The following is a 20,862-nucleotide window of genomic DNA, read 5'->3' as shown; positions in this document are numbered from 1 at the left end:
AACTAGGGTCACATAATAACTTCAGTTCATTTTCTTTCTTTGTTGTTTCCTGTTGTTTTAGTATGCTCTCATCTTCACCCAATGTTATCTTTTTCTTTCTTCTGTCCATGCTGTCCTCTATTTCTTATTTCTTCTATTTGAAACCCTTCTAAATTTAGTAATTTATTCTTAAAAAGGTTTCAGATTCTTTGATGTGATTTCTTTTTAGTTATTTCCTTATTTCTGTAATCACTGCTACTGTCTATTTCTTCTAACATGAATACAAGAATAATTGTTTTGTTAGCTTGTTCTCATTCATTTGGTAGATGTGTACAAACAAGATTTATTTTCACTTAGCCATTACTTCTGATATTTTCTCTATAATTTTTGTAGAACTCATCATTATTTCTTATTTGCCAACCATCTGTAGTTTGTATTGCACCCATTATTTTTCTGATAATCTGTCTTTTTGTCCAGCTTATAGCTCATCATTAGGCATTCACATTCTTATAAACATTATAGTCATATCACTGTAGTATACCATTTTGTTTTTCTGGGTACATATTCCTTTTTGTAAAAATTCTTTGTCGAACTGTATGGTCTTTCCATTTTATTAACTTTTACACCTACTGCAGATTCTTCTAGTCCATTTTGTCATGCAGTTTCTCCAAGATATTTAAATTTACTTATTTTTTGCTTTACATATAGAACTTATCTCCATCTGAATGTTCATTAGACTATTGTGTAAAAATTTGCTGAAAATCATTTACGAACTTTTCCCCTTCATACACTGTTCAGTCACATTAATGCAACCATCTGTCAAAAGCATGAATAACTGCCTTCTGCAGCACAGACTGCTGCAAGATGTACAAGAAGAGAATCAATTAGGTTCTGGAAGGTCTGACAGGGACTTGGAGCCAGGTGCCTTCGCCAGTAGCACTAAGTTTCTTGGTTGAGAATCTAAGGCATGAACAGCCAGATCTAGGTGGTACAACAGATTCTTGATCCAGGGAGGATTGGTAGCCAGGGGGGTACAGTAAACTCACCTAGGTGTTCTTCGAGCCACAACCATGCAGTGCAAGCTGTGTTACATGTTGCACTGTCCTGCTGGTAGATGTCACTGTGCTGAGGAAAAACAAACTGCATATAGGGGATGGACATGGTTCCCAAGAATAGATTGTAGCGGTTGCACCTGCTTTATTTCTTCATTTGTTGCTCTCAGTGCTGACATGTGGCATTGCTACACTGGCTGAAAAACGGGGTTTGTAATCTGGACGCTGACTATTGTAAATAATGTAGCCGACAGATGCACAGTTATGTTTCACTGACTTTTACTTCCACTTTGCACAATCCCCCAATAATACACCGTTATATATGTATAGCCAGTGCAATATTGTTTAAACTTTCCATAAGCCTCATTAATAGTTTGCGGGCGAACCTCCACATACTGCAACAACAGTTTACTGTTGAACATCTATGAGCAGTAAAAACCTAACCACAAAGTTCACAGTTCTTGAAGAATAATCAGGTCTGTACAGAGCAGACATTGTCATGGTTTCTACACATGGCCTAGTTGTTCAACACTTATTACACTGTTAAGTTGAAGCATTGTTGTTGTTCTAACCAGCACAGGTTACTCATCTGAAACTCGACCATGGACTGACTGATTCATGACCAAAAACCGGGCCCTTCTATATCCTCCCAATAATAAGTACTAAAACTACACATTGTTTAAAGTTAAATTTACAGAAATTACAATTAAAATTTAACTCATTAAATTAACTGAATACATCAAAAAATTCCTCTGTAACAGTTTCTTCTACTACAAGAGTTAATCCGAATTATTTGTTTAAATCATGAAATTAACAAATATAGCTATGCAAACGATACTTTGACAAAACCATTAGCTTACGAATTAATTCAGGGCTGGTTTTGTTAACATGTTTTCAAATAGAGCCAAATAGATACTTCACAATTACTATTAGTTTGTCTTCCAAATGTTTATAATTAGTACAGAATTTATATTTGTTTATATGTCAACAATGCAATTTAAGTTGTGAAACAATTACCGATTTCATCCTATAATGAAAGATACTAACTAGGAATAGTCAAAATAAATTAGAAAATCAATTACACACATAAAACTAAGCACAAAATTAGATCTGGTGTTATATTCTTTAAAACTGAGGGCCAATCTTTCTCTTTTATGAAAATGCAGATTATGCTCATGTATGTTAAGGGCAAATAGTTAAAAGTAACAAAATGAATTTGAGGAGGCAGATGGTAAAACAAGAGGGGAATTAAAATTATCCCAGCATGCTTCGTCACAAGATGCTTATTTGTTTTGGTTCACTGTGCCTTTTGCGAATGACGAGATCACTCAGGAAATACCACAAAAACATTCTACAGACCATAATGCTCCCACCCCATTTGCTTTCAGATGTTTCACACTGTACATGCCAACAGCCACCCATCCAGAGCACAAAAAGTGATCCATCTAAAAAGGCTATCCGTGGATGTCCAGTTGCTGTACTGGCATCTAAATTCCAGACTCCATCAATGATGAACAGCAGTCAACATCAGTGATGAAACTTCTCCAGATGCCCATATACAGCAATGTTTGCTGAATAAACATTGAGGAGACACTGTTCGTAGCCCCTTGGCTCATTTGGGTGGTCAGCTGCTCAACAGTCGTACACCTAGCCTGTACATCATCATTTACTCCCGTCATCTATGTCCTGCTGTGCACCGCAGCTGCCTTGATGCATTTTAGATAGTTCCGTTTTGCATGCACAGTATCGTGTAACGACAGCGGCATGCAAACAGTTTACAAACTTAGCCATTTTGGAAGTGCTTCCACCCTTGGCCCAAAAGCCAATGTACATGTCCTTTTTCATGTCAGATAAATCACTCTATTTCCACATTATGAAAACTGCATTGTTTTCTGCGTCTCCCCCCCCCCCCCTCCGACATGCGTTTTATATACCCTCCAATGCTAGTGCTGTCACCTGCCAGCTGTGAGAGATTATTGCATGTTGACATCAAACATAAGTGGTGGTCACATTGAAGTGCCTGGACTGTGTATCTTACATACATATTTATATAGTATATACATTAAAAAGATATAAGGAATGTCGGTCCGAATGTTCATTACATAGCAAGTAAAAATTGGAAGTAAACTGGTCAATAACTTTATGATTTTTGGTGACAATGTTAAACAACAACTTTTCTTTTTATAGTAGTTCAGATTAAAAATTACATTACACAATACAAAATTGTCCTGGCGCATTTCCATTATTTATATGTGTTTCTTCCTTTGAAAGATATTGAGTAACCTTTGCCATTGAGTTCATTTTCCGTATACTTGCCAACACAACTAGATTCTCTCATTTCAAGCTCTCATACTGCTTTCTCCCTTTCTTACATTCCAACAGTTCATGGGTCTCCATGGAGACTTAAGTAAAATCTCCTGCTCACTTCCTTTTGTCATCTTCAAAGTATCTCTTCTCCTTTAGTTCCAGAAAATAATAATATTTGATAGTAAATGCTTACATTGATCACATTATAATTTTAAATGAATCTGGAGTTCACCTAAAAACTAAACTAAAACTTACAGTTAACCAAATCCTCCTCCACTATACTGGAGACCGTGGTGACTTGTAGTCAATGTTTTTAATTATTTAAAAATGTCTTACTGTAATTTGATTTGTGGTGGCTGAGGCACTGTAAGGTGACAAAGATACACAAAGGGTGCAAACCCTTAGCCTCATTTTCCTGTACAAACAAGTAAGCACATGTTCAGTTTCCTGAACAAAACATTTGACTATTGTTGGTGATACACGTCGATCTATGAGTTCCAGGGTCTCCTCTGAGATAAGGTGCAGTAATGTGCCAAGTCATCGGTATCAGCTTGTGCCAGCCTACTGATAGAAGTCTTGACAATTCACCAAGAGGAAATGCAGGCTGTGTGCAATCATGTGTAAAGACACAATATAACTGGCATACTGAACTTACTGGAGAAGTGATACTCATTTCTCTCTGTGAGAATTTTTTGAGCCGGTCGAGCTCGAAAAGAGCTCAATTTGTATATTTCTTGTAAATCCTGTTAGACCTAATAATTACATTTCTGTTAATTGTGGTGTTAATAGCTATTACCAAGTTAATAACATTGTGGAATACTGGAAGTTTGCAGGGATCAATAAAGAGAAGGAGTTGCATGATCTTAAAATGGTAGATTGTCTCGAGTGTATTATACAACAAACTGGACCCTCACACAACAGATCTCTAATTTTAAACATCAGTAGCACCAATACTTCCATACGCACTATTTTGATACTTACACATTCCTGTATATACTGAAGAAGAAAGGGTGAGGCACGCAAGTTATCAACAGGGCAGTCAAAGAATCCCTGAATTTCTTTCTGATGTAAATCCATTGTGATGACATGTGAGAGACCTGACTTGCACATCATCTTAGCCAACAATTTGCTTACAATACATCCTCTCTTTCTCATCTTGCCTGCAAATGACAAACAAAAATTCTATGTGAAAGAATTCAGCAAATGGTATACCTACATCTATTAAAGTCATATAGAGCTCTCTCTCTCTCTCTCTCTCTCTCTCTCACACACACACACACACACACACACACACACACACACACACACACACACACAGAATAAATCCAACCAGAATACAATAAAATTTTGCAGCTGGCAATGAAGGTCACATTGGTAGAGCAAATTATTGACACCAGCAAGGTAATGACTCAAAGTGCAGTAAAGTAGCCTGGAAATTACATATACGGAAAACTTATGTGGGCATCACTACAACTACGTAACATAACAAAAAGTCAGTCATTATGCGAAGAGCTAAAAATAGGCACCGACATTCACACATCACATGATAACTAATATGTTGGTACAGACAACAAAAGTTTAGGGAGTTACTTATGATTAAAATCCCAATCACTGTCTGTGGAAGTGTGGAAAAGGAATGTGATAAGTTCAAAGAGGCATCTAAGTTCTGCAGAGAACACTTGTGGCAGAAAATCTAGAAGGTTGAAGGATACAGAGAGACCATGGTGGAATGAGAAGGTGAAGGAAGCAGTAAAAGAAAAGAAAGAAGCATGGCATGAAAGGAATAGAGGCAAAATGGAAAAAAGTAAAAAGAAATACCAAGAAATCAAAAGGAAATGTAAGGAAATGATAGCACAAGAAAAGAGGAAAAGTTGGGAGGAGTTCACACAAGAGTTGGAAAAGGATGTTATGGGGGTAAAAGGATATAGTATGGAATTACAAGGTGTACAAGGAAAGAAAGCAATAACACAGCTGGTGAAAGGGAAAAGCGGAGAGCTGAAGACACAGTAGATACAGAAAAGATGGAAAGAGTATTTTGACAAACAGCTAAATGTGAAAAATAGCAATGAAAAGGCACTAGAAAAACAGTGGTGCTGGAGGAACCTGGACCTGGAAGAAGAGAAAGATATTACAATATTTGAAGTGGAACTAGCAGTTACAGGAATGGAAACAAAGTTGTGACAGATGAATTAACAGTGGAGACGATGAAGGCAGCTGGATCTACTAGGCTGCAATGATTATATTGATTGCTAAAATGCATATGGACTCAGAAATGTATACCTGAAGAATGGAGAAGGGGAATAATAATTCCGTAGTTCAAGAAGGGAGACAGAAAAGTATGTGGTAACTATTGAGGGATAACACTAATATCACAAGTAGCAATAATAATGGGGAGGATACCGAATAGAAGATTGAGGGAAAAAGTGGAAGATTAGTGACGAGAGGAGTAGTGTATGGCTTTTCACAAGACAGATCAACAGAGAACACAATCTTTATTATGAGGCAGTTGGTGGAAACGCATTGAGAGTATAGGAAAGATTTGGCGATGACATTTCTTGACTCAGTGAGAGCACAGAATAGGTTCTCAGAAAAAAGGTATGGGAATCCTTGGAGAAATAAGGAGTTGGAGAACAAACAACTGAAATGTATTACCAAAGATTGAGCTGTGTCAAAACCCAAGCTGGAAGGGCTCATTTGTTTAGGAATGTTACGTGAAGAAAGGATGTGTGGTCTCACCATTATTACTTATGTTGTTGGATGAAACTGTGAAAGAGACAAAAAAAGCTCATTGAGGAAGAAAGAAGAAGTTGTTGCTATTTGCCAATGATACTGTGTTGTGGGGAACCAACTGTAAGGATGTACAAGAACAATTAAACATCTTCAATGAAAAAATTTTAAAAAATCAAGAAATATGAGATGAAATGCAGTGTGAAGAAAAGCAAGACCGGTGGTAACCAGAGGAGACAGATAAGACAAATGATGAATTAACATAAAAAGAACAGGATAGTGAAACCGTGCACAACTTTAAAATCTAGGTAGTGTGTTAATGCAAAATGCAAGGATGGAGGCAGAAATTAGCAAAAGTGTACACCAGAGCCTTGCTTCTGACCAGTGTGTGAGGGGAAAGGGAGGTGTCAATGAAGTGTAAGGAAGAGCTGTTAAGACATACCTGACACCTATGTTGACATATGCTTGACAACGACAAAAAAAGAAGAGAGTAAAATCCAATCCAGTGAAATGAATTTCCTATGAAGTATGTTACAGAAAACAAGGGCAGAGAGTGTGAAATATTAGCAGAAAAGTTGAACGATGAAACATTTTCTTGAGTGAAGTTCCTGTATCTTTGGTTGTGCACCCTGAATTTAATCACTAAACCGAAACATTGGCCTGAGAGACACTTAGGGTTTTTTTTTTAAATGTGTCATGTGGCAACAATGTGTAACTGTTCCTATCCCCTCCACATTGCCCTCTCATTGTCAAATCATTTACATGGCAGAAGCACTGCAATTTGTGGCTTCTTGTTGTCAGGTATGTACAGAGGTGTACATAAAAATGTAGACACACTTTCATAGTCAATATTAATGGAACAAAGCAACGTACTGTTACAATTCTAGCATGGGGGGAGGGGGATGAGGAGGTTACCTTACGTGTTACGTATTCAAAGTGACCCCATTAGCAGCCAAACAACATCGATGCCAATGAACTGTTGACCAATCTATGGCTGTCAGTGCTGCCAGTGTCATAGCCACAAAGGATGTCTTGATGGCTTCTCATGGCTCGTTCTGTGCAGCTGCCTTCATTTTCTAAGGGCCCTCACAGGTAGAAGTCAAGAGGTGTAAGGTCTGGAAACCATGGTGGGTACTCAACAGCTCCTCTTCGACCTATCCATCATCCACGTAGATTTTCATCCAAGTAGGCTCCAAGACCTCTCTGGTAGTGAGGCAGAACACCATTTTGTTGTAGGTAAAATCTTTTATTTCCAAACACCTCTCAGATGGCAGGTGAAATCTATTTTTGCAGCATATAAAGATACACCTCACCACTTATGGTACCTTCAAAGGAGAATGAGACAATCAAACTGCACGATGACAGACCACTCCGCACCTTAACACCCAGTAGATTAAAATGTTTGTCCACATGAACATGAGAATTTTCAGGAGCCCAGTACACACAGTTGTGGCAGTTTACAGTATCATTCAGGTTGAATTATGCCTTGTCAGACCAGATAACTATACCTGTACACTGTTCATTCTTTCGAAACATGCCTTCAAACCATTCACAGTACTCCATTCTTCGATACAGATCGTCATCGTTCACAGCGTGCAGCAATCTTGGAATGTACACTTTCCACTTTGCAGCCTTCAGATTTCGTCGTAAGCTTGATTGGTTTACCCCGGTTTCAAGTGCACTCTGCTTCACAGACTTTTGAGGTGACCTGGACTACTTGATGTTTTTGGTCGACCAGACCTTTCCTTATGCACATCCTGAATAGTACCATCAGCTTCAAACTTATCCCCAATATGATAAATGGTTGTACGTGTTGGTGGCTGAGCTCCATACACATTATGCCATTGTCACTGTACCTCTATCATGTTTTTGTACTTCCATTACCACTTCAATACAGCCTTGCACTGCTCCTATGACAATTTTACCTCATTCAATGCTGCACTGTCAACCTGCTGGAAAACACGCACCAAGGCCAGTTGAGGAAACACTCAACTACGATACCATGCAAAATTGCAATGACATGTCATTTTATTACAAAGATATTAAGTATCAAAGAGTGTGTACATTTTTCTGGACCCCTAATTTCAAAATATGGACATGTCTGTCCAACCAAGTATTTCATATTACACATGAAAAGGCTCAATATGTTATAATGACTGTTTAGTTTCACATGTAATTTATTACTCCTTTTGTTTTGTTATATCTTTTTCTTCATATGTTTTAGAAGATGCCATGATGGATAATTTCAGTGTGTGCTCATAAATCTACAAGAGGAATGAGGGAATATGGTGCAGTGATATCAATTTTGAAATATTTCAGAGTGGTTGCAGAAGAGCAGTGACAAACCCAAGGTGAAAATGATTACTCAGATGCAGATTTTGACTTTATAATTAGTGATGAGAGAGAAAATGATCAGAGAAGAAAAAAAGAATGCTAATAGGCTAAAAGCATATGAAAGCAGTGCTGATGGTGATTAGGGTGATTGTGAAAATATACTGAAAGATGAACATGAGAATTACTGACAATACACATGGAAAACAAGACGGCTTGTCACATTTTTTTGTTGATTGTTGGATAACATTGTGTTTCATTGTTACTGAAGACTAATATTGTAAACATTTATGAAAACCATAGTTAGTTTTGAATAAATAAAACTCAATTTGATGTTTCATACAAACAGAACAAAAATATTATTGTTAACACACAACAAATTTTTAAAAATGATTAAAGTAGGAAAAAATGTGTTGTCGTTGTGGTCTTCAGTCCAGAGACTGGTTTGATGCAGCTCTCCATGCTACTCTATCCTGTGCAAGCTGCTTCATCTCCCAGTACCTACTGCAATCTACATCCTTCTGAATCTGCTTAGTGTATTCATCTCTTGGTCTCCCTCTACAACTTTTACCCTCCACACTGCCCTCCAATACTAAATTGGTGATCCCTTGATGCTTCAGAACATGTCCTACCAACCGATCCTTTCTTCTAGTCAAGTTGTGCCACAAATTTCTATTCTCCCCAATTCTATTCAATACCTCCTCATTAGTTACGTGATCTACCCATTTAATCTTCAGCATTCTTCTGTAGCACCACATTTCAAAAGCTTCTATTCTCTTCTTGTCCAAACTATTTATCGTCCATGTTTCACTTTCATATATGGCTACACTCCATACAAATACTTTCAGAAACAACTTCCTGACACTTAAATCTATACTCGGTGTTAACAAATTTCTCTTCTTCAGAAACGCTTTCCTTGCCATTGCCAGTCTACATTTTATATCCTCTCTACTTCGACCATCATCAGTTATTTTGCTCCCAAAATAGCAAAACTCATTCACTACTTTAAGCATCTCATTTCCTAATCTAAATCCCTCAGCATCACCCGACTTAATCCAACAACATTCCATTATCCTCGTTTTGCTTTTGTTGATGTTCATCTTATATCCTCCTTTCAAGACACTGTCCATTCCGTTCAACAAGTCCTTTGCTGTGTCACAGAATTACAATGTCATCGGCAAACCTCAAGAGATTTTATTTCTTCTCCATGAATTTTAATACCTACTCTGAATTTTTCTTTTGTTTCCTTTACTGCTTGCTCAATATACAGATTGAATACCATCGGGGATAGACTAAAACCCTGTCTCACTCCCTTCCCAACTACTGCTTTTATGCCTCTCGACTCTTATAACTGTCATCTGGTTTCTGTACAAGTTGTAAATAGCCTTACACGTCCTGTATTTTACCCCTGCCACCTTCAGAATTTGAATGAAAGTATTCCAGTCAACACTGTCAAAAGTTTTATCTAAGTCTACAAATGCTAGAAACATAGGTTTGCCTTTCCTTAACCTATCTTCTAAGGTAAGTCGTAGGGTCAGTATTGCCTCATGTGTTCCAATATTTTTACGGAATCCAAACTAATCTTCCCCGAGGTTGGCTTCTACCAGTTTTTCCATTCACCTGTAAAGAATTTGCGTTAGTATTTTGCAGCCATGACTTATTAAATTTTCACATCTGTCAACGCCTGCTTTCTTTGAGATTGGAATTATTATATTCTTCTTTAAGTCTGAGGGTATTTTGCCTGTCTCATACATCCTGCTCACCAGATGGTAGAATTTTGTCAGGGCTGGCTCTCCCAAGGCTGTCAGTAGTTCTAATGGCGTTGGTTGAGATCCAATGACTGTTAGCAGAATATGGAATCGGTGGGTTCAGGAGGGTAATACAGAACTCTGTGCTGGATCCCAACAGCCTCGTATCACGAGCAGTAGAGATGACAGGCATCTTATCTGCACGGCTGTAACGGATTGTGCAGCCTTGTCTCGATCCCTGAGTCAACAGATGGGGACGTTTGCAAGACAACAACCATCTGCAGGAACAGTTTGACAAAGTTTGCAGCAGCATTGACTATCAGCTCGGAGACCATGGCTGCGGTTACCCTTGACACTGCATCACAGACAGGAGCGCCTGCGATGGTGTACTCAACGACGAACCTGGGTGCACGAATGGCAAAACGTCATTTTTTCCGGATGAATCCAGGTTCTGTTTACAGCACCATGATGGTCGTATCCATGTTTGGCGACATCATGGTGAACGCACATTCGAAACACGTATTCGTCATCGCCATACTGACGTATCACCCGGCATGATGGTATTGGTGCCATTGGTTACATGTCTCGGTCACCTCTTGTTCTCATTGACGGCACTTTGAACAGTGGACATTACATTTCAGATGTGTTACGACCCGTGGCTCTACCAATGCACAACCGCATGTTGCAGGTCCTGTACGGGCCTTTCTGGATACGGAAAATGTTCGACTGCCGCCCTTGGCCAACACATTCTCCAGATCTCTCACCAATTGAAAATGTCTGGTCAATGTTGGCAGAGCAACTGGCTCGTAACAATACGCCAGTCACTACTCTTGGTGAACTGTGGTATCGTGTTGAAGCTGCATGGGTAGCTGTACCTGTACACGCCATCCAAGCTCTGTTTGACTCGATGCCCAGGCACATCAAGGACGTTATTACGGCCAGAGGTGGTTGTTCTGGGTACTGATTTCTCAGAATCTATGCACCCAAATTGTGTGAAAATGTAATCACATGTCAGTTCTAGTATAATATATTTGTCCAATGAATACCCGTTTATCATCTGCATTTCTTCTTGGTGTAGCAATTTTAATGGCCAGTAGTGTACTAGCCCTCATCTTTTTACTTACTTGATCCTCTGCTGCCTTCACAATTTCATCCCTCAAAGCTACCCATTCTTCTTCTACTGTATTTCTCTCCCCCATTCCTGTCAACTTTTTGCAGTTTCTTCAGTTTTAATCTACAGCTAATAACCAACAGAAAACAGCAAAAGTAAAACGAAGTTTTACATTTTGCATTTAAGTAACCATTCACACAAGACAACTGTTGCAAACATATCGTCATTTGACCTCTGTACAGACTCCTGTATGGATGACATAGTAATAGTATCCTCAGCACAGAGACAAACTGAAAGAGTTGAAAGAAAATAAGTTGCAGGGTCCTGATGGAATCCCAATCTTTTTAACAAACAGTACTTTACTGCATTGGTTCCTTACTCAGGTTGCATTAATCGCAAATTTGTAACGCGGTGCAATGTCCCACGTGACTGGAAAAAAACGCAGCTAACCCCTATATACAAGTAGCATAAAAGAACACAACCGCAAAATCACTGACCCATAACCTTAACCCTGGTTTGCTGTAGAACTATAACATATTTGCAGTATGAATATAACAGGTTTCCTTGAGACTGAAAAGCTTATGCCTATGAATCAGGATGGTTTTAGAAAGGATCGCCAGTGTGAAATTCAGCTTGCCCTTTTCTCATATGGTATCCTGTAAATTATGGCTGAAGGAAAACAGGCAGATTCTACGAGGGTTGCCCAGAAAGTAATGCAACACATTTATTTTTCTTAGCTGAAAACAATGCTATGAATATGAAATGATACGTATGTATTATTTGAAGTATTCTGAGTGAGTGTGCCAAGTTTCCATCACTTTCGACAGATAGTGTAGCTCCTTAAAATTTTCAAAAAGATGTCTGTAGCTGATGTATGTTATAAGCAATGTACCATCATTGAATTTCTTGCTGCAGAGAAAGGAACTGTGGGGAATATTCACAAACACTTGTGCAAAGTCTATGGAGCATCTGCTGTCAACAGAAATACAGTTAGTTGCTGGGCACAGAGGATGAGGTCATCAGAAGGCAGTTCGATGGAGCTCCACAATTTGCAGCATTTGGGGAGACCCTCCATGGCTGTCACACCTGACAACCCTGACCCAGCCCCCTTGGACTTCCACTTGTTTGGGCAATTAAAGGATGCCATTCGTGGATGAAATTTTTGATGACAGTGAGGAGGTGATCCACACAGTGAAGCACTGGCTCAACCACCACGACAAGTATGGTACTGACAGAGCATACACGCCCCTGTTTTGTGCTGGAGGAAGGCCACAGAATGGGATGGAGATTATGTGGAAAAATAGGATGTGTAGATAAAGCACCAGTCTTTTGTGTGTGTAATTCTCATTATGTTCAATAAAGAGCTGTTGAAGAAAAAAAATGTGGTGCATTACTTTTTGGGAAACCCTTGTATATTCCTAGATTTATGGAAAGCATCTGACAGATTCCCAGATATGAGTGTGTCTCACATACTTCTTAAGTAATAGGCTCTAGTACGTTGTCATCAACAATGAATGCTCATCAGAGACAAGGGTATCGTCAGCAGTGCCCCATGGGAGTGTGATAGAACTGCTGTTATTCTTTACATACATAAATGATTTGGCAGCAATCTGCAGTTGTTTGCTGATGATGCTGTGATATACAGAAAAGTGTTGAAATTTAGTGACTTAGGAGAATACAAGCTGACTCAGATAACATTTCTATTTTTGTGATGAATGGCAGCTAGCTCTAAAATGTAGCAAAATGTAAGTTATTGACTAAGAAAAACAAACCTATAATGTTTGGATACAGCATTTGTAGTTTCCTTCCTGACATAGCCACGTAGATTAAATATCTAGGCAAAACACTACAAACTGATATGAAATGGAACAAGCACAAAAGGCTGATAGTTGGGAAGGCAATTGGTCAATGTCAGTTTATTGGGAGAGTGGTTCACCTGTAAAGGAGATGACGTACAGAAGACTGGTGTGACACAATCTTGAGTACTGCTCGAGTCTTTGGGCTCTCTGTCAGGTTGGACTAAAGGATGACATCAAAGCAATTCAGAGACAATTGGCTAGATTTGTTACTGGAAGGTTCAATTAACACGCAAAATTATGGAGATGATATGTGAACTCCAGTTGGAATACCTGGAGAGAAGGCATTCTTTTTGTGAAACACTGCTGAGAAAAGGTAGGGAACTGGCATTTGAAGCTGACTGCAGAATGATTCTCCTCCCACCACCTTACATTTTGCATAAGGACCATGAAGATATGAGAGAAATCAGAGCTTGTACGGGGGGTGGGGAAACAAACAGTAGTTCTTCTCTTGCTCTATTTCCGAGTAAAACAAGAAAGAAATGAATAGTAGTGATACAGGGTTCTCTCTGCCATGCAACATACGGTGGCTTGCGGAGTATGTATGTAGATCACTTCCCACTAGCTTACTATAAGAGAAACCACAGTATGGTTACATGCATCCATTTCATTATCTACAACAGCCATAGGCAATTTGTACCTCCTGTAAGACAATGCACCCCCCATCAATCTTAAAATGTGTTAGAGTGGTTAAAATATGCTCCAAGTTCACGAGAGTGCCTCATCTGGTTCCCTTAGCATCACCTGATTTAATTCGACTACATCCCATTATCCTTGTTTTGCTTTTGTCAATGTTCATCTTATATCCTCCTTTCAAGACACTGACCATTCCGTTCAACTGCTCTTCCAAGTCCTTTGCCGTCTGACAGAATTACAATGTCATTCAGAAACCTCAAAGTTTTTATTTCTTCTCCCTGAACTTTAATTACTTCTCCAAGTTTTTCTTTTGTTTCCTTTATTGCTTGTTCAATGTACAGATTGAATACTGCTTGCACAATATACAAACTGAATAACATCAGGGACAGGCTACAACCCTGTCTCACTCCCTTCTCAACAGTTGCTTTCCTTTCCTGCCCCTTGACTCTTTATAACTGCCATATGGTTTCTGTACAAACTGTAAATAGCCTTTCACTCCCTGTATTTTACCTCTGCCACCTTTAGAACTTCAAAGAGAGTATTCCAGTCACCATTGTCAAAAGCTTTCCCTAAGTCCACAAATGCTACAAATGTAGGTTTACCATTCCTTAGCCTATCTTCTTAGATAAGTCATAGGGTCAGTATTGCCTTGCATTTCTTTGGAATCCAAAATGATCTTCCCCGAGGTCTGCTTCTATGAGTTTTTCCATTCTTCTGTAAAGAATTTGTGTTAGTATTTTGCAACCACAACTTATTAAACTGACTGTTCAATAATTTTCACGCCTGTCAGAAACTGTTTTCTTTGGAATTGGAATTATTACATTCTTGTTGAAGTCTGAGGACATTTCACTGGTATCTTACATCTTGCGCACCAGATGGAAGAGTTTTGTCATGGCTGGCTCTCCCAAGGCTATTAGGAGTTCTGACGGAATACTGTCTACTCTCAGGCTCTTGTTTCGACCTAAATCTTTCAGAGATTTTTCAAATTATTCATCTACTTGTCTTGTGACAGCCAGAGCGAGAGCACCAGCAGCAGCGAGTAGTGTTTGTATAAAGCGTTTATTTTGCATTTTGTTTATGACCTTCCACTAAGGAAGGGATTCTATTTGTGTTTATCTGCTCTGCATAGTAACTAACAGTTCTTGATAAAACTTTACGTAGTTTTCGTGTTAGATTTCTTAGTGTTTTCTTGATCGTTTAGAACAGAAAGCGCCCTAAAACCGTCTTTTGTTTGTTTCGCGGCCGTTAGCCACTAGTCACTTGAATCAGCAGTTGTCTTGTGACAGCCAGAGCGAGAGCACCAGCAGCAGCGAGTACTGTTTGTATAAAGCGTTTTTGTACTTATTTGCTGCGCTTAGCTTTTAAATAGTTTTTCTGGGAAAACCTAGCGTAGTTTTCGCGTCTCGTATTTCAGTGAGTGTTTCTTGATTATCAGAGTAGCTCATCAGAAGATTATCTTGGGAATTTGTCACCGTATAGAGTAGGGTAAACATAGTCATGTGTAGGGACTGTGGTGGTTGTGAGCGGACGCAAGGAGAATTGGCCACTCTTCGGGGGCAGGTGGAGGCTTTGTCTGTTAGGCTCATCGAGCTCGAGGCGCAGGCGTCGGCTCGTAGTGGCGTTGGGGCAACTGTGGTGAGACCTATGCCTACTTCGGTGGCCTTGGAATCACATGGAACCCCTGATGTCGCTGCGTCTTCCGGCAGTGAGCATCTTACCGGTCAGCCATCACTCCAGGGTGAATGGCAGACAGTGGTGGGCTCGCGCGTGCCTGGCCGAAAGGCGAAGGTGGGATCTGGCCGCGTGGCAGCTGCCTTACCCCTTTCCAACAGGTACGGGGTGCTTCCTAGTGGTGATGACATCGTTTCCGAGCCACCACAGGATGCCTCGCCTGTTGGGCCAGTGGCCGATTCTCCGGCAAGGTCCCGACAGTCACAGAGGGCGGGCCTATTAGTTATAGGGAGCTCCAACGTTAGGCGGGTTATGGAGCCCCTCAGGAAAATAGCGGGTAGGTCGGGGAAGAATGCCAGTGTGCACTCGGTGTGCTTGCCGGGGGGTCTCGTCCGTAATGTGGAGGAGGCCCTTCCGGCAGCTACTGAACGCACTGGGTGTGACTGGCTGCAGATAGTAGCACATGTCGGAACGAATGACGCCTGCCGCTTGGGTTCTGAGGCCATCCTTGGTTCCTTCCGGCGGCTGGCTGATTTGGTGAAGACAACCAGCATCGCACGCGGAGTGCAAGCTGAGCTTAATATCTGCAGCATAGTGCCCAGAGTCGATCGCGGTCCTCTGGTTTGGAGCCGTGTGGAGGGTCTAAACCAGAGGCTCAGACGACTCTGCGACTATAATGGTTGCAAATTCATCGACCTCCGTTATTGGGTGGAGAACTGTAGGGCCCCCCTAGACAGGTCAGGCGTGCACTACACACCGGAAGCAGCTACTAGAGTAGCAGAGTACGTGTGGCGTGCACACGGGGGTTTTTTAGGTTAGAGGGACCCCCCCTTGGGCGAAACGATAAAATACCTGACGGCTTACCAGAGAGGACATTATCATCGTTGATAAAGAACGTCCGTCCTCAGAGACCAAAAACAGGAAAAGTTAACGTAATATTGGTAAACTGCAGGAGTATCCAGGGCAAGGTTCCTGAATTAGTATCTCTTATTGAAGGAAATAGTGCGCATATAGTATTAGGAACGGAAATTTGGTTAAAACCGGAAGTGAACAGTAACGAAATCCTATACACAGAATGGAATATATACCGCAAGGATAGGATAAACGCCAATGGTGGAGGAGTATTTACAGCAGTAAAGAATTCAATAATATCCAGTGAAGTTATTAGCGAATGCGAATGTGAAATAATCTGGGTTAAGTTAAGTATCAAAGGTGGGTCAGATATGATAGTCGGATGCTTCTATAGACCACCTGCATCAGCAACCGTAGTAGTTGAGCGCCTCAGAGAGAACCTGCAGAACGTCGTGAAGAAGTTTCATGATCATACTATTGTAATAGGGGGAGACTTCAATCTACCAGGTATAGAATGGGATAGTCACACAATCAGAACTGGAGCCAGGGACAGAGACTCTTATGACATTATCCTGACTGCCTTGTCCGAGAATTACTTCGAGCAGATAGTTAGAGAACCAACTCGTGAAGCTAACGTTTTAGACCTCATAGCAACAAATAGACCGGAACTTTTCGACTCCGTGAATGTAGAAGAGGGTATCAGTGATCATAAGTCAGTGGTTGCATCAATGACTACAAGTGTAATAAGAAATGCCAAGAAAGGAAGGAAAATATATTTGCTTAACAAGAGTGATAAGGCACAAATCGCAGAATATCTGAGTGACCACCATCAAACGTTCATTTCTGAGGAAGAGGATGTGGAACAAAAATGGAAAAAATTCAGAAACATCGTCCAGTACGCCTTAGATAAGTTCGTACCGACTAAGGTCCAAAGCGAGGGGAAAGATCCACCGTGGTATAACAATCATGTACGAAAGGTACTACGGAAACAAAGAAAGCTTCATCATAGGTTTAAGAGTAGTCGAATCATAGCTGATAAGGAAAAGCTGAACGAAGCCAAAAAGAGCGTAAAGAGAGCAATGAGAGAAGCATTCAACGAATTCGAACATAAAACATTGGCAAACAATCTAAACAAGAACCCTAAAAAGTTTTGGTCATATGTAAAATCGGTAAGCGGATCTAAATCCCCTATTCAGTCACTCATTGACCACGATGGCACCAAAACAGAGGACGACCGAAGAAAGGCAGAAATACTGAATTCAGTGTTCCGAAACTGTTTCACTGCGGAAAATCGTAACACGGTCCCTGACTTCAGCCGTCGCACGGACGCCAAAATGGAAAATATTGAAATAAACGATATCGGAATTGAAAAACAACTGCTATCACTTAGTAGCGGAAAAGCATCCGGACCAGACGAGATACCCTTAAGATTCTACAGTGATTATGCTAAAGAACTTGCCCCCTTTCTATCAGCAATTTATCGTAGATCGCTGGAAGAACGTAAAGTACCTAGCGACTGGAAGAAAGCGCAGGTCGTTCCCATTTTCAAGAAGGGTCATAAATCAGATGCGAATAATTATAGGCCTATTTCCCTTACGTCAATCTGTTGTAGAATAATGGAACATGTTTTGTGTTCTCGTATTATGACGTTCTTAGATAATACAAATCTCCTTCATCATAACCAACATGGATTCCGCAAACAGAGATCATGTGAAACTCAGCTCGCCCTATTTGCCCAAGAAATTCACAGTGCCGTAGACACTGGCGAGCAGATTGATGCCGTATTCCTGGACTTCAGGAAGGCATTTGATACGGTTCCGCACTTACGTTTAGTGAAAAAAATACGAGCTTACGGAATATCGGACCAGGTTTGTGATTGGATTCAGGATTTCCTAGAAGAAAGAACACAACATGTCATTCTTAACGGTTCAAAATCTGCAGATGTAGAGGTAATTTCGGGAGTACCACAAGGAAGCGTGATAGGACCTTTATTGTTTACAATATACATAAATGACTTAGTTGACAACATCGGTAGCTCCGTGAGGCTATTTGCAGATGACACGGTTGTCTACAAGAAAGTAGCAACATCAGAAGACTCGTACGTACTCCAGGAAGACCTGCAGAGGATTAATGCATGGTGCGACAGCTGGCAGCTTTCCCTAAACGTAGATAAATGTAATATAATGCGCATACATAGGGGCAGAAATCCATTCCAGTACGATTATGCCATAGGTGGTAAATCATTGGAAGCGGTAACGACCGTAAAATACTTAGGAGTTACTATCCGGAGCGATCTGAAGTGGAATGATCACATAAAACAAATAGTGGGAAAAGCAGGCGCCAGGTTGAGATTCATAGGAAGAATTCTAAGAAAATGTGACTCATCGACGAAAGAAGCAGCTTACAAAACGCTTGTTCGTCCGATTCTTGAGTATTGCTCATCAGTATGGGACCCTTACCAGGTTGGATTAATAGAAGAGATAGACATGATCCAGCGAAAAGCAGCGCGATTCGTCATGGGGACACTAAGTCAGCGCGAGAGCGTTACGGAGATGCTGAACAAGCTCCAGTGGCGGACACTTCAAGAAAGGCGTTACGCAATACGGAGAGGTTTATTATCGAAATTACGAGAGAGCACATTCCGGGAAGAGATGGGCAACATATTACTACCGCCCACATATATCTCGCGTAATGATCACAACGAAAAGATCCGAGAAATTAGAGCAAATACGGAGACTTACAAGCAGTCGTTCTTCCCACGCACAATTCGTGAATGGAACAGGGAAGGGGGGATCAGATAGTGGTACAATAAGTACCCTCCGCCACACACCGTAAGGTGGCTCGCGGAGTATAGATATAGATAGATAGATACTTCTACTTCCCTTTCTATAGTATTGCTTTCAAGTTCATCTACCTTGAATAGATCCTGTAATACTCCTTGCAACTTTCCCTTCTTTGCTTGGGACTGGTTTATCATCTGAGCTCCTAATATTTGTACAGCTGCTTCTCTTTTCCCCAAAGGCCTCTTTCATTTTCCTGTAGGTGATACCTATCTTTCCCCTAGTGAAATATCCTAAATCCTTACATTTGTCCTCTAGCCATTCCTGCTTAGCAATTTTGCACTTGCTTTCAATCTCATTTTTTAAACATTTGAACTGCCTTTTGCCTGCCTCATTTGCTGCATTTTTAAATTTTCTGCTTTCTTCAAATAAATTCAATATATCTTGTGTTATCCAAGGATTCCTACTAGGCCTTGTCTTTTTATCTACTTGATCCTCTGCTGCCTTCACTATTTCATCTCTGAACTAGCCATTCTTCTACTAATGTATTCCTTTCCCTGTTTTTGTCAATCGTTCCCTAATGCTCTTTCTGAAGCTCTCTTCAACCTCTGCTTCCCTCAGTTTATCCAGGTTCCATCTCCCTAAATTCCTACATTTTTGCAGTTTTAATCTACAGTTCATAATCAATAAATTGTGGTCAGAGTCCACACCTGCCCCTGGAAATCTTTTACAATTGAAAGACTGGTTCCTAAATCTCTTGTCTTACCATTATATAATCAATCTGAAACCTTCTGATGTCTCCAGGTCTCTTCGACATATACAGCCCTCTTTCACAATTCTTAAACCAAGTGCTAGCCATGATTAAGTTACGCTCTGTGTAAAATTCTACCAGTCGGCTTCTTCTTTCATTCGTTTACCCCATCCATATTCACCTATGATTTTTCCTTCTCTTCCTTTTCCTACTATCAAATTCCAGTCCCTCATCATGATTAAATTTTCATCTCCATTAACTATCTGAATAATTTCTTTCATCTCATAATACATTTACTCATTCCCATCATCTGCGGAGCTAGATGGGACGTAAAAATTTACTACCATGGTCAGCGTGGGCTTCATGTCTACCTTGGCTACAATAATGCGTTCACCATGGTGTTCATAGTAGCTTACCTGCATTCCTATTTTCTCATTCATTATTAAACCTACTATTGCATTAACCCCTTTGTTTTTGTATTTGTATCCCTGCATTAACCTGACCAGAAGTCCTGTTCCTCCTGCCACCGAACTTCACTAATTACCACTTTATCTAACTTCAATCTATCCATTTCCCTTCCTGAATTTTCTAACCAACCTCCCCAATTACAGGATCTAACATTCCACACTCTGATCCATAGAATACCAGTTTTGTTACTCCTAATGACAACACCCTCCTGAGTAGTCCCCACCCAAAGATTTGAATGAGGTATTTTTTTATCTCTGGAATATTTTACCCATGAGGATGCTGCCATCATTTAACCACACAGTACAGCAGCATGTCCTCAGGAAAAATTAACAGTTGTAGTTTCCTGTTGCTATTAGCCATCTGTAGTACCAGCACAAGGCCGTTTTGGTTGATGTTAAAAGGCCAGATCAGTCACTCACCCAGACTGTAGCCCCTGCAACTACTGAAAAGGCTGCTACCCCTCTTCAGGAACCACACGTTTGTATGGTCTCTCAACAGATACCCCTCCATTGTGGTTGTACCAACAGTACGGCTATCTGTATCACTGAGACATGCAACCACCCCACTGACGGCAAGGTCCATGGTTCATGGGG

At 40.4% G+C, this 20,862-nt stretch overlaps 1 protein-coding gene across 2 annotated transcripts in view; it reads right to left on the bottom strand.

The window, feature by feature from the left end:
• The window catches only part of LOC124777564 (phosphoribosyl pyrophosphate synthase-associated protein 2), a 77,596-nt gene that overhangs the window by 36,855 nt on the left and 19,879 nt on the right, over window positions 1-20,862 (bottom strand). For both annotated transcript variants that reach the window (XM_047253020.1, XM_047253021.1), the window contains exon 5: window positions 4,320-4,498. In XM_047253020.1, the coding sequence (XP_047108976.1) occupies window positions 4,320-4,498 (179 nt within the window). The remainder of the gene's footprint in view (window positions 1-4,319; window positions 4,499-20,862) is intronic.

The sequence above is a fragment of the Schistocerca piceifrons genome, chromosome 2 (genome assembly GCF_021461385.2).
Source record: "Schistocerca piceifrons isolate TAMUIC-IGC-003096 chromosome 2, iqSchPice1.1, whole genome shotgun sequence".
NCBI lineage: Eukaryota > Metazoa > Arthropoda > Insecta > Orthoptera > Acrididae > Schistocerca > Schistocerca piceifrons.
This window is presented reverse-complemented; position numbering and strand designations above follow the sequence as displayed.